Source organism: Odontesthes bonariensis, chromosome 15, assembly GCF_027942865.1.
Source record: "Odontesthes bonariensis isolate fOdoBon6 chromosome 15, fOdoBon6.hap1, whole genome shotgun sequence".
NCBI classification, from domain to species: Eukaryota; Metazoa; Chordata; class Actinopteri; order Atheriniformes; family Atherinopsidae; genus Odontesthes; species Odontesthes bonariensis.
The window spans coordinates 13,506,453-13,519,189 of NC_134520.1; the positions used below are offsets into that span (position 1 = coordinate 13,506,453).

At 38.7% G+C, this 12,737-nt stretch overlaps 2 protein-coding genes across 2 annotated transcripts; both read right to left on the reverse strand.

Annotated features, from left to right (window-relative positions):
• Positions 1-174: 174 nt before the first annotated feature.
• LOC142400264 (cytochrome P450 2J6-like) lies at positions 175-5,672 on the reverse strand. Its single transcript, XM_075485036.1, has 9 exons — positions 5,324-5,672; positions 4,803-4,968; positions 4,560-4,712; positions 4,292-4,452; positions 3,978-4,154; positions 3,729-3,867; positions 3,003-3,190; positions 2,758-2,899; positions 175-2,299 (listed from the first exon to the last, which is right to left on the reverse strand). Exons 1-9 carry the CDS (start codon positions 5,513-5,515, stop codon positions 2,124-2,126), a joined length of 1,494 nt encoding a protein of 497 aa, XP_075341151.1. The 5' UTR covers positions 5,516-5,672; the 3' UTR covers positions 175-2,123.
• A 1,458-nt stretch (positions 5,673-7,130) lies between these two features.
• On the reverse strand, positions 7,131-11,507 carry LOC142400263 (cytochrome P450 2J6-like). Its single transcript, XM_075485035.1, has 9 exons — positions 11,189-11,507; positions 10,662-10,827; positions 10,419-10,571; positions 10,151-10,311; positions 9,837-10,013; positions 9,588-9,726; positions 8,857-9,044; positions 8,612-8,753; positions 7,131-8,149 (listed from the first exon to the last, which is right to left on the reverse strand). The coding sequence occupies exons 1-9, from the start codon at positions 11,378-11,380 to the stop codon at positions 7,974-7,976; spliced, it is 1,494 nt and encodes a 497-aa protein (XP_075341150.1). The 5' UTR covers positions 11,381-11,507; the 3' UTR covers positions 7,131-7,973.
• Positions 11,508-12,737: the final 1,230 nt, after the last annotated feature.

Sequence of the window (12,737 nt, forward strand, 5' to 3'; positions counted from 1 at the left end):
GTAGTGGCAAAAGGCATCAAATAGATTTACTACGCAGGTGCATGTAAGCCGAACAGGTTTGGTAACTGATTGCAGACAAAAACATGGAAAAAATGTGAGAAATGTAACTGAGGCCAATAAATACCAGTTCATGCTTAATAAGCAGAAAAAGCTGCCTGTTCAAGCCAAATGTCATTCCACTGGAAGTATTTGTATTTGTCAAAGACTGTCAAACAATAAGAAACACTCAACATAATACAGATCAATCAATACTGTGCAAACTCTGTTTGTGGGCAGTTTTCAAAGTTCATGGCCTGTCCACTTGTTGTGTCTTTGTAGCAGAATTGCAATCATCTATTTGTGTGAGAACAGAATATAGCATCCATTACACAGGTACTTTAAGAACAATGACAAATTGCAACTTATCAGCTTTGTTGCAGTTTGTTTTAAAATTTAGTCAATCAGACTTTATTCATATCACACTTCTTATACAAGCTGAATGAAGCAAAATGTCTTGACAGACTGTAAAAACAAATGATAATAGAAACCTAAGAGAAGCAATAAAAACAGGATATTCCAACTGCCCTGCCTACCCTACCCCAGCTTCAATCCCCCTCGAAGCCCAAAGAACGAATAAACCTTGTTCTGATTTTGAATAAATGAATGAATAAATAAACCCCAATACAAGAGACTTATGAACGGAGGTACTAATGAAAGACTTATTTAGATTTCCTAAATATTGTAGAATTTCCAATGAAGAAACACAAGAGGAAGATAACAGAACTGCAAAAGCATTCAGTTCTTTCATCTTTCAAGGGCACAATTAGACTATAGATATAAGTGAAATGAAATAAAATTAAATGAAAAACACATTTAATTCAAACAACATAGAAAAGGAATGACATGAAAATAAATTGATGCATAAAAATAAGTCAATTAAAAACTAGACAAAAAGTAGGCTAAAATAGGAATAAGTAAAACCAGCTACAAACCATAGATAAATAGACAAATAAGTCAAACTGAGCGGAGCAATCCATATCTCTATTTATTTCATTTACTTTAAATGTAAATTTCTCACAACTTTAATCAGCAGTTCAGACAATAAACCTCTCGGGATCTCATTTGATCATTCATGTGCTGCTAAACATGGTTTACTTCTATATGTCAGTCTTGTTGTCTCAGCCTGGCCCCCTCTACAGAAATCTTCTGGCTCCGTCACTGGTGGGTGAAGTGCTAAAACTGTACTGGTTGGCAAACAAAAGTAGCAACTAGTTAGTGTAAATAAAGGTCAAAGCATTCGGTTTGGTGTTTAAACAGTTTCTTTGTTTTACCTGCATTTTCTCTTTATTTCACAGGCCAGCCGTTTAATGTTCAAAAACTAACAAACTGCTGGTACAATTGACAAAAATTTGAGTACACAAACAAGCAGTACTACAGTATTCAGAATTCCTGGAGGAACGTACGTGGGCACAGGTGAGCACAACATTACGGTAAAAGAATCTCTTCATTGAATTTTCCCAGTGGATGCATTTGTGTCTCAGTTTCCCTGGGAACTTTGTCACGAACATATGCTTCTAATAGGGTCTCTCATGACAACTGACTCATGGGTGAAGGACCAAACTAAGAGCCAGTCACTCTATGTTAGTATGATATAGATGAACGAAGACACTTTGCCTGGAAAGTATGAACCAGGGCCTCTTCCTTTTCATTCTCCCAAGTCCCTGATGCAGTGCTGCTGTCGTGGAGTTTCAGCATGAAACTGAAATCTCATGTGGGCATCAAATTCAAGATGAGCAAAAGAAGATTAAAGATCAGCATTTAGTTTATGGTTTGTGATGCAGAATTAATCACATATAAATTTATTCAAATGTCTTAAAGATTCCAGTTTGTGAGCCACAATTTCTTTACACTTTATATAAATGACACAGCTGAACAGCTTCACATATCATTTTCATACATTTTGTCATTAATAATGGTATTCACACAGTGACATTGTAATAATACCTGATCCCTACCATCTAACTTTCCTCACCATCAGTAATCATTCAGCAGTGAATACAGCTTTGCTTCCAAAAACATTTCCCCAGTTTTCCCTGTTTCACCCTTGTTTTTGAGGGACCTGGTTTGGCAAAATGTTGCGTAACTCAGCGAGCTTTGGCATAAACCTTGTAGGGATGAGGTACGCGTGTAGTTCCAGTAATTCCTTCTGTACTCAGCTCTACTCCCTCAGGAACAGAGAAGGAGAACTTCTGGAGTAAGCTGACCAAAAACAGGAACAACTCCATCTTGGCGAGGCCTTCTCCCAGACACACGCGCTTCCCTGAGGAACAAACACATACATGCTTAAAAGCTAAGCGTGACAACATCTACTTAAAAAGTCCCGAATTAAACTGTTTGTAATATATATGTCTTGAGCTTAAGATACCTATATACCAGTATCTGTCCCAAAAATTACTAAAGAGTTGTTTAGTAGCTTTTCTTAATTGTATGTGATTTAATCTTTCACTGGAAAATTTATTTAGGAAAACTACTTTTAAAATGTTGTGGACTCATCCTGCAGTTGTGGGCTTTAAATGTTGTTTTTTTTGTTCACAATAAACACTCAAACTTTGAATTGTAGCAGAACTGATGAGGAACAGTAGATGACGCACAGTCACGGCAGACTGGGTTGGCGGTGCACATGTTCAGTTTTCGGAAGCAACGTGAATATTTTTACGGGAAAATGGCATTCTGCCAGCCATTTCATGGGATATTTAAGATATAAAATGAGTTATTTACCTGCAGAGAAAGGAAGGAATGCTCCTCTCTTCACAAACTTTCCCTCAGCGTCGAGGAAGTGTCCTGGGTTGAAGGTGTCCGGAGTCTCCCATTCAGTCTTGTCAAACAGCACAGAGGTCAACATGGGCATCAGCGATGTGCCCTGAAAACAGCAAAACCCCCAAGGATTACACACCGATACTCTGCAAGAACACGACTAGAAACGCTTGTTACTAACTCTTAAAATGACTATATTGTAAAAGCACCTTGGGTATTAAATAACCTCCCAGGGTTGTATCCTTGGCAGCTGTTCTCATTATGTTGAGAGGAACGATATTTCCTATCCTCTGGACCTCGTGGATGACAGCATCAGTGTAAGGCAGGTTTGGTCTGTCGGCCATGGAGGGTTGGCGGGTCTGTCCAATCACTCTGTCAATCTCTGCTTGGACTTTCTCTACATGAGAAATTGAAAGAACTTTAGTTTCGGCTGAGGGAGAAATAGTCATTAAAGCTCCTAAGATTGAATATCTTTTGCCTGCCAAATTCTCTGTCCTTGATGTTCCATTTAAAAAAAAAAAAGAAGGAAAAAAAATCCTTTTCCTTTCTTTGCTGAATATCCATGAAAAGAAAACATGAAGAGATATATGCAAGATGGACTGGTGACCTTTACAGGTTGTACTATGCCATTGGTCACTGCTGAATAAGCCGCACTCCAACCTCTGTCCCTGAATATGATGAAGCAGGTATGTCTGCAGCTACTTTGAACGCAGCTGCTGTTTCCATAGTATTAACAATCAGCAGCCATCCATTAACTTTTCTGTTTCTAATATCAGCTCCTAACAGTTTGCTTTATGATTAAACACATGAAACTAATGTTTGTCTCAGCGGCCTCAGAAGTATATGCATTTGATGGTTATTAGCAACTATTGTACTAACAAGCATAACTATTTTCAATCTTTTTTGCACCTTGTAGGATGTAGCACATCACCCACCTTGGACTTCAGGGTTTTTGATGAGGAAAACCAAAGCCCACAGCAGAGTGGTGGACGTTGTTTCTGTTCCAGCCAGGAAGAGATCCAGAGAGGTGAGTGCCAGATTGGTCTCAGTGAAGCCCAGTTCAGACTCTTTGTGCTACTCCGAAATGCAAAGAAGCTACATCAGTTAATGGCAGGGAGGTTGACAGAAATGTCTGTTTGGTACTTTTGTAGAGTGAAATTGTTGGAATGCAGCTGCCTCCATACCTTCTCCATTTCAATAAGGAAAGCATCAATGTAGTCCCGGGGGTTGTTGCGGTCCAGGTCCTTCTTGTGTCTGTTTGATTCCTGACTGATGAAGTCTTGTATGATGTTGTAATTGTTGAACATTTTGTTGTGAGGACCTGGCATGCGTTTCATCACACCAGGGAATGTCTCATAGAGCTACTCGAAACAAAACGAGATAAGAAAAATCTTTATTCAAAACGTCATTTTTCTCCTTCTGTGGTAAACCTCTGACATCTCACAGTCTATGACAGTGTCTTTCTCTGTCGGTGTCTAAGAGAATTTCATTGACTTACTCGACCCCATATGGATCCCTCCAGCTGAAGTGCCTCAGATAAATACTTCAGCATGACCTGAAATTTGTGGTCACTGTAGTCAAATCTTTTGCCCATCACCAGCTGGCAAATAATGTTAGATACGGCATTGTTGAAGAGGCCTGCAGGGCTGAAAGGTTCACCTGAGGAAGAGGAGGTCAATGGTTAAAAAAAAACGGTTGCTTGGATCGTTAGCTGTCGGTAGTGCAGGAATATGATCCGAGTGTACGTCATTCTCAATGTAAACCACCTTTCTCCTTCTGTATTTCCTCCTGCAGGTATCGGGTTTCCTCACAGATACATTGTTCCATGGTGCTTTTGCCCAGGCCGAAGGTGCGTAAGGTAGACAAAGCAAAGCGCCGCTGTTTCTTCCATGTTTCACCATTGGCCATGAATAGACCGTCTAGAATGGACATGCACAGGTGAGGAAGTTAAAGGATTATGGATACCAATGTCTCTACACAAAGTGACTAAAAAGGGAACGATTTTATACTTGAGTGTCCAGAGTAAAGCCTCTCAGCTATCGCGCTGTGTGGTCGATCCACAAAGTTCTCAGCTTGTGTCACTAAGGCTTCCTTCACCATCTTGTACCCTGACACAATCACCTGTGTATCACTGCCGAAGCGGACGCTGAAGACATTTCCATAGATGTCAGCTAACTGTGAACAATAAAACAATGAACAGACACTGATAAAAAAAAAAACATGCCAGTGCACTATATAAAGGTCATAAATTAGAAATTGAGCGAATAAAATTGTTGTTTTAAGGTCAGATTTTCCAATCACATCTACAATTTAACCACAAGATGCTAGCAACTGCTTTATATGTCTGCATATACATTATCATGGAAACCTAAATGCAAACAACTTAAAGTGAACAGTTTTTATGAAAATATGTAAGAAAATACACAAAACATAAGTTGCGCTGAACAAGTAATTAAAAATAGATTTGAAAAAAGCTGTTAAGTAATATTTGATGATCCCCTTTAGCTTAGACCTGTATATAAATCAGTACCTTGCAAAAATAATTTTGTGGGTGTTTGCTGTCCACACTTAAGATATTCCCAAAGAAGGGGAGAGCCTGAGGTCCTGGAGGAAAATTTGATGGTTTCTTGTTTCTGAGGAAGTCCGCAATCAGGAGGAATAGAAAAATAAACAAGAAAAGTCCCTTTAGATCAAAGCTCAGCAAAATATTGTAAAGCCACATGGTTAAAGGAGCAAATCTGGCAGCAGCAGTCGCAATGTCTGAGCCGATCTTCTCCTTAAAGCAGCAGTATTTTTATTAAGTCTGTTGACGCTTGATATATTCCTTTTTTCAGCTCACCCAGGACAGGCAACTGAAAAATACAGCAGATCATAGTCTGAACAAAAGGGGGAAGTGCTTACATAACAAGCTGCAAACCACACCTACTTGACAAGCAAACCCTATTCAGCTCTCATATCGCACATTAAGTGAAAGATCTCTAATGCTGTTTCAGTTAATTTAATCAGAGATTAGATGCTGAGAGGTAAGCAGAGCCAAGCCAACATTACAAAGTGCAGTAGTGGCAAAAGGCATCAAATAGATTTACTACGCAGGTGCATGTAAGCCGAACAGGTTTGGTAACTGATTGCAGACAAAAACATGGAAAAAATGTGAGAAATGTAACTGAGGCCAATAAATACCAGTTCATGCTTAATAAGCAGAAAAAGCTGCCTGTTCAAGCCAAATGTCATTCCACTGGAAGTATTTGTATTTGTCAAAGACTGTCAAACAATAAGAAACACTCAACATAATACAGATCAATCAATACTGTGCAAACTCTGTTTGTGGGCAGTTTTCAAAGTTAATGGCATGTCCACTTGTTGTGTCTTTGTAGCAGAATTGCAATCTCTATTTGTGTGAGAACAGAATATAGCATCCATTACACAGGTACTTTAAGAACAATGACAAATTGCAACTTATCAGCTTTGTTGCAGTTTGTTTTATAATTTAGTCAATCAGACTTTATTCATATCACACTTCTTATACAAGCTGAATGAAGCAAAATGTCTTGACAGACTGTAAAAGCAAATGATAATAGAAACCTAAGAGAAGCAATAAAAACAGGATATTCCAACTGCCCTGCCTACCCTACCCCAGCTTCAATCCCCCTCGAAGCCCAAAGAACGAATAAACCTTGTTCTGATTTTGAATAAATGAATGAATAAATAAACCCCAATACAAGAGACTTATGAACAGAGGTACTAATGAAAGACTTATTTAGATTTCCTAAATATTGTAGAATTTCCAATGAAGAAACACAAGAGGAAGATAACAGAACTGCAAAAGCATTCAGTTCTTTCATCTTTCAAGGGCACAATTAGACTATAGATATAAGTGAAATGAAATAAAATTAAATGAAAAACACATTTAATTCAAACAACATAGAAAAAGAATGACATGAAAATAAATTGATGCATAAAATAAGTCAGTTAAAAACAAACAGACAAAAAGTAGGCTAAAATAGGAATAAGTAAAACCAGCTACAAACCATAGATAAATAGACAAATAAGTCAAACTGAGCGGAGCAATCCATATCTGTACTTATCTAATTTACTTTAAATGTAAATTTCTCACAACTTTAATCAGCAGTTCAGACTATAAACCTCTCCGGATCTCATTTGATCATTCATGTGCTGCTAAACATGATTTACTTCGATATGTCAGTCTTGTTGTCTCAGCCTGGCCCCCTCTACAGAAATCTTCTGGCTCCGTCACTGGTGGGTGAAGTGCTAAAACTGTACTGGTTGGCAAACAAAAGTAGCAACTAGTTAGTGTAAATAAAGGTCAAAGCATTCGGTTTGGTGTTTAAGCAGTTTCTTTGTTTTACCTGCATTTTCTCTTTATTTCACAGGCCAGCCGTTTAATGTTCAAAAACTAACAAACTGCTGGTACAATTGACAAAAATTTGAGTACACAAACAAGCAGTACTACAGTATTCAGAATTCCTGGAGGAACGTACGTGGGCACAGGTGAGCACAACATTACGGTAAAAGAATCTCTTCATTGAATTTTCCCAGTGGATGCATTTGTGTCTCAGTTTCCCTGGGAACTTTGTCACGAACATATGCTTCTAATAGGGTCTCTCATGACAACTGACTCATGGGTGAAGGACCAAACTAAGAGCCAGTCACTCTATGTTAGTATGATATAGATGAACGAAGACACTTTGCCTGGAAAGTATGAACCAGGGCCTCTTCCTTTTCATTCTCCCAAGTCCCTGATGCAGTGCTGCTGTTGTGGAGTTTCAGCATGAAACTGAAATCTCATGTGGGCATCAAATTCAAGATGAGCAAAAGAAGATTAAAGATCAGCATTTAGTTTATGGTTTGTGATGCAGAATTAATCACATATAAATTTATTCAAATGTCTTAAAGATTCCAGTTTGTGAGCCACAATTTCTTTACACTTTATATAAATGACACAGCTGAACAGCTTCACATATCATTTTCATACATTTTGTCATTAATAATGGTATTCACACAGTGACATTGTAATAATACCTGATCCCTACCATCTAACTTTCCTCACCATCAGTAATCATTCAGCAGTGAATACAGCTTTGCTTCCAAAAACATTTCCCCAGTTTTCCCTGTTTCACACTTGTTTTTGAGGGACCTGGTTTGGCAAAATGTTGCGTAACTCAGCGAGCTTTGGCATAAACCTTGTAGGGATGAGGTACGCGTGTAGTTCCAGTAATTCCTTCTGTACTCAGCTCTACTCCCTCAGGAACAGAGAAGGAGAACTTCTGGAGTAAGCTGACCAAAAACAGGAACAACTCCATCTTGGCGAGGCCTTCTCCCAGACACACGCGCTTCCCTGAGGAACAAACACATACATGCTTAAAAGCTAAGCGTGACAACATCTACTTAAAAAGTCCCAAATTAAACTGTTTGTAATGTATATGTCTTGAGCTTAACATACCTATATACCAGTATCTGTCCCAAAAATTACTAAAGAGTTGTTTAGTAGCTTTTCTTAATTGTATGTGATTTAATCTTTCACTGGAAAATTTATTTAGGAAAACTACTTTTAAAATGTTGTGGACTCATCCTGCAGTCGTGGGCTTTAAATGTTGTTTTTTTGTGCACAATAAACACTCAAACTTTGAATTGTAGCAGAACTGATGAGGAACAGTAGATGACGCACAGTCACGGCAGACTGGGTTGGCGGTTTACTCCACATGTTCAGTTTTCGGAAGCAACGTGAATATTTTTACGGGAAAATGGCATTCTGCCAGCCATTTCATGGGATATTTAAGATATAAAATGAGTGATTTACCTGCAGAGAAAGGAAGGAATGCTCCTCTCTTCACAAACTTTCCCTCAGCGTCGAGGAAGTGTCCTGGGTTGAAGGTGTCCGGAGTCTCCCATTCAGTCTTGTCAAACAGCACAGAGGTCAACATGGCCATCAGCGATGTGCCCTGAAAACAGCAAAACCCCCAAGGATTACACACCGATACTCTGCAAGAACACGACTAGAAACGCTTGTTACTAACTCTTAAAATGACTATATTGTAAAAGCACCTTGGGTATTAAATAACCTCCCAGGGTTGTATCCTTGGTAGCTGTCCTCATTCCATTGAGAGGAACGATATTTCCTATCCTCTGGACCTCGTGGATGACAGCATCAGTGTAAGGCAGGTTTGGTCTGTCGGCCATGGAGGGTTGGCGGGTCTGTCCAATCACTCTGTCAATCTCTGCTTGGACTTTCTCTACATGAGAAATTGAAAGAACTTTAGTTTCGGCTGAGGGAGAAATAGTCATTAAAGCTCCTAAGATTGAATATTTTTTGCCTGCCAAATTCTCTGTCCTTGATGTTCCATTTAAAATTACTAAGGAAAAAAAATTCTTTTCCTTTCTTTGGTGTTTGAGCTGAATATCTATGAAAAGAAAACATGAAGAGATATATGCAAGATGGACTGGTGACCTTTACAGGTTGTACTATGCCATTGGTCACTGCTGAATAAGCCACACTCCAACCTCTGTCCCTGAATATGATGAAGCAGGTATGTCTGCAGCTACTTTGAACGCAGCTGCTGTTTCCATAGTATTAACAATCAGCAGCCATCCATTAACTTTTCTGTTTCTAATATCAGCTCCTAACAGTTTGCTTTATGATTAAACACATGAAACTAATGTTTGTCTCAGCGGCCTCAGAAGTATATGCATTTGATGGTTATTAGCAACTATTGTACTAACAAGCATAACTATTTTCAATCTTTTTTGCACCTTGTAGGATGTAGCACGTCACCCACCTTGGACTTCAGGGTTTTTGATGAGGAAAACCAAAGCCCACAGCAGAGTGGTGGACGTTGTTTCTGTTCCAGCCAGGAAGAGATCCAGAGAGGTGAGTGCCAGATTGGTCTCAGTGAAGCCCAGTTCAGACTCTTTGTGCTACTCCGAAATGCAAAGAAGCTACATCAGTTAATGGCAGGGAGGTTGACAGAAATGTCTGTTTGGTACTTTTGTAGAGTGAAATTGTTGGAATGCAGCTGCCTCCATACCTTCTCCATTTCAATAAGGAAAGCATCAATGTAGTCCCGGGGGTTGTTGCGGTCCAGGTCCTTCTTGTGTCTGTTTGATTCCTGACTGATGAAGTCTTGTATGATGTTGTAATTGTTGAACATTTTGTTGTGAGGACCTGGCATGTGTTTCATCACACCAGGGAATGTCTCATAGAGCTACTCGAAACAAAACGAGATAAGAAAAATCTTTATTCAAAACGTCATTTTTCTCCTTCTGTGGTAAACCTCTGACATCTCACAGTCTGTGACAATGTCTTTCTCTGTCGGTGTCTAAGAGAATTTCATTGACTTACTCGACCCCATATGGATCCCTCCAGCTCAAATGCCTCAGATAAATACTTCAGCATGACCTGAAAGTTGTGGTCACTGTAGTCAAATCTTTTGCCCATCACCAGCTGGCAAATAATGTTAGATACGGCATTGTTGAAGAGGCCTGCAGGGCTGAAAGGTTCACCTGAGGAAGAGGAGGTCAATGGTTAAAAAAAAACGGTTGCTTGGATCGTTAGCTGTCGGTAGTGCAGGAATATGATCCGAGTGTACGTCATTCTCAATGTAAACCACCTTTCTCCTTCAGTATTTCCTCCTGCAGGTATCGGGTTTCCTCACAGATACATTGTTCCATGGTGCTTTTGCCCAGGCCGAAGGTGCGTAAGGTAGACAAAGCAAAGCGCCGCTGTTTCTTCCATGTTTCACCATTGGCCATGAATAGACCGTCTAGAATGGACATGCACAGGTGAGGAAGTTAAAGGATTATGGATACCAATGTCTCTACACAAAGTGACTAAAATAGGAACGATTTTATACTTGAGTGTCCAGAGTAAAGCCTCTCAGTTATCGCACTGTGTGGTCGATCCACAAAGTTCTCAGCTTGTGTCACTAAGGCTTCCTTCACCATCTTGTACCCTGACACAATCACCTGTGTATCACTGCCGAAGCGGACGCTGAAGACATTTCCATAGATGTCAGCTAACTGTGAACAATAAAACAATGAACAGACACTGATAAAAAAAAAAAAAAAACATGCCAGTGCACTATATAAAGGTCATAAATTAGAAATTGAGCGAATAAAATTGTTGTTTTAAGGTCAGATTTTCCAATCACATCTACAATTTAACCACAAGATGCTAGCAACTGCTTTATATGTCTGCATATACATTATCATTGGAAACCTAAATGCAAACAACTTAAAGTGAACAGTTTTTATGAAAATATATAAGAAAATACACAAAACATAAGTTGCGCTGAACAAGTAATTAAAAATAGATTTGAAAAAAGCTGTTAAGTAATATTTGATGATCCCCCTTAGCTTAGACCTGTATATAAATCAGTACCTTGCAAAAATAATTTTGTGGGTGTTTGCTGTCCACACTTAAGATATTCCCAAAGAAGGGGAGAGCCTGCGGTCCTGGAGGAAAATTTGATGGTTTCTTGTTTCTGAGGAAGTCCGCAATCAGGAGGAATAGAAAAATAAACAAGAAAAGTCCCTTTAGATCAAAGCTCAGCAAAATATTGTAAAGCCACATGGTTAAAGGAGCAAATCAGGCAGCAGCAGTCGCAATGTCTGAGCTGATCTTCTCTTTAAAGCAGCAGTATTTTTATTAAGTCTGTTGACGCTTGATATATTCCTTTTTTCAGCTCACCCAGGACAGGCAACTGAAAAATACAGCAGCTCATAGTCTGAACAAAAGGGGAAAGTGCTTACATAACAAGCTGCAAACCACACCTACTTGACAAGCAAACCCTATTCAGCTCTCATATCGCACATTAAGTGAAAGATCTCTAATGCTGTTTCAGTTAATTTAATCAGAGATTAGATGCTGAGAGGTAAGCAGAGCCAAGCCAACATTACAAAGTGCAGTAGTGGCAAAAGGCATCAAATAGATTTACTACGCAGGTGCATGTAAGCCGAACAGGTTTGGTAACTGATTGCAGACAAAAACATGGAAAAAATGTGAGAAATGTAACTGAGGCCAATAAATACCAGTTCATGCTTAATAAGCAGAAAAAGCTGCCTGTTCAAGCCAAATGTCATTCCACTGGAAGTATTTGTATTTGTCAAAGACTGTCAAACAATAAGAAACACTCAACATAATACAGATCAATCAATACTGTGCAAACTCTGTTTGTGGGCAGTTTTCAAAGTTCATGGCATGTCCACTTGTTGTGTCTTTGTAGCAGAATTGCAATCATCTATTTGTGTGAGAACAAAATATAGCATCCATTACACAGGTACTTTAAGAACAATGACAAATTGCAACTTATCAGCTTTGTTGCAGTTTGTTTTATCATTTAGTCAATCAGACTTTATTCATATCACACTTCTTATACAAGCTGAATGAAGCAAAATGTCTTGACAGACTGTAAAAGCAAATGATAATAGAAACCTAAGAGAAGCAATAAAAACAGGATATTCCAACTGCCCTGCCTACCCTACCCCAGCTTCAATCCCCCTCGAAGCCCAAAGAACGAATAAACCTTGTTCTGATTTTGAATAAATGAATGAATAAATAAACCCCAATACAAGAGACTTATGAACGGAGGTACTAATGAAAGACTTATTTAGATTTCCTAAATATTGTAGAATTTCCAATGAAGAAACACAAGAGGAAGATAACAGAACTGCAAAAGCATTCAGTTCTTTCATCTTTCAAGGGCACAATTAGACTATAGATATAAGTGAAATGAAATAAAATTAAATGAAAAACACATTTAATTCAAACAACATAGAAAAAGAATGACATGAAAATAAATTGATGCATAAAAATAAGTCAATTAAAAACTAGACAAAAAGTAGGCTACAATAGGAATAAGTAAAACCAGCTACAAACCATAGATAAATAGACAAATAAGTCAAACTGAGCGGAGCAATCCATATCTGTA

What these genes read in the sequence shown, in the direction of transcription:
- LOC142400264 (XM_075485036.1), bottom strand. Translation starts at nt 5,515, where the DNA reads ATGTGGCTTTACAATATTTTGCTGAGCTTTGATCTAAAGGGACTTTTC. An exon ending in GGAAATACAGAAGGAGAAAG is followed by an intron (nt 4,453 to 4,559) that starts GTGGTTTACATT and finishes CCTCTTCCTCAG; the next exon opens with GTGAACCTTTCAGCCCTGCA. An exon ending in CAAAAACCCTGAAGTCCAAG is followed by an intron (nt 3,191 to 3,728) that starts GTGGGTGATGTG and finishes TTTCTCATGTAG; the next exon opens with AGAAAGTCCAAGCAGAGATT.
- LOC142400263 (XM_075485035.1), bottom strand. Translation starts at nt 11,380, where the DNA reads ATGTGGCTTTACAATATTTTGCTGAGCTTTGATCTAAAGGGACTTTTC. An exon ending in GGAAATACTGAAGGAGAAAG is followed by an intron (nt 10,312 to 10,418) that starts GTGGTTTACATT and finishes CCTCTTCCTCAG; the next exon opens with GTGAACCTTTCAGCCCTGCA. An exon ending in GAGGTTATTTAATACCCAAG is followed by an intron (nt 8,754 to 8,856) that starts GTGCTTTTACAA and finishes TGCTGTTTTCAG; the next exon opens with GGCACATCGCTGATGGCCAT.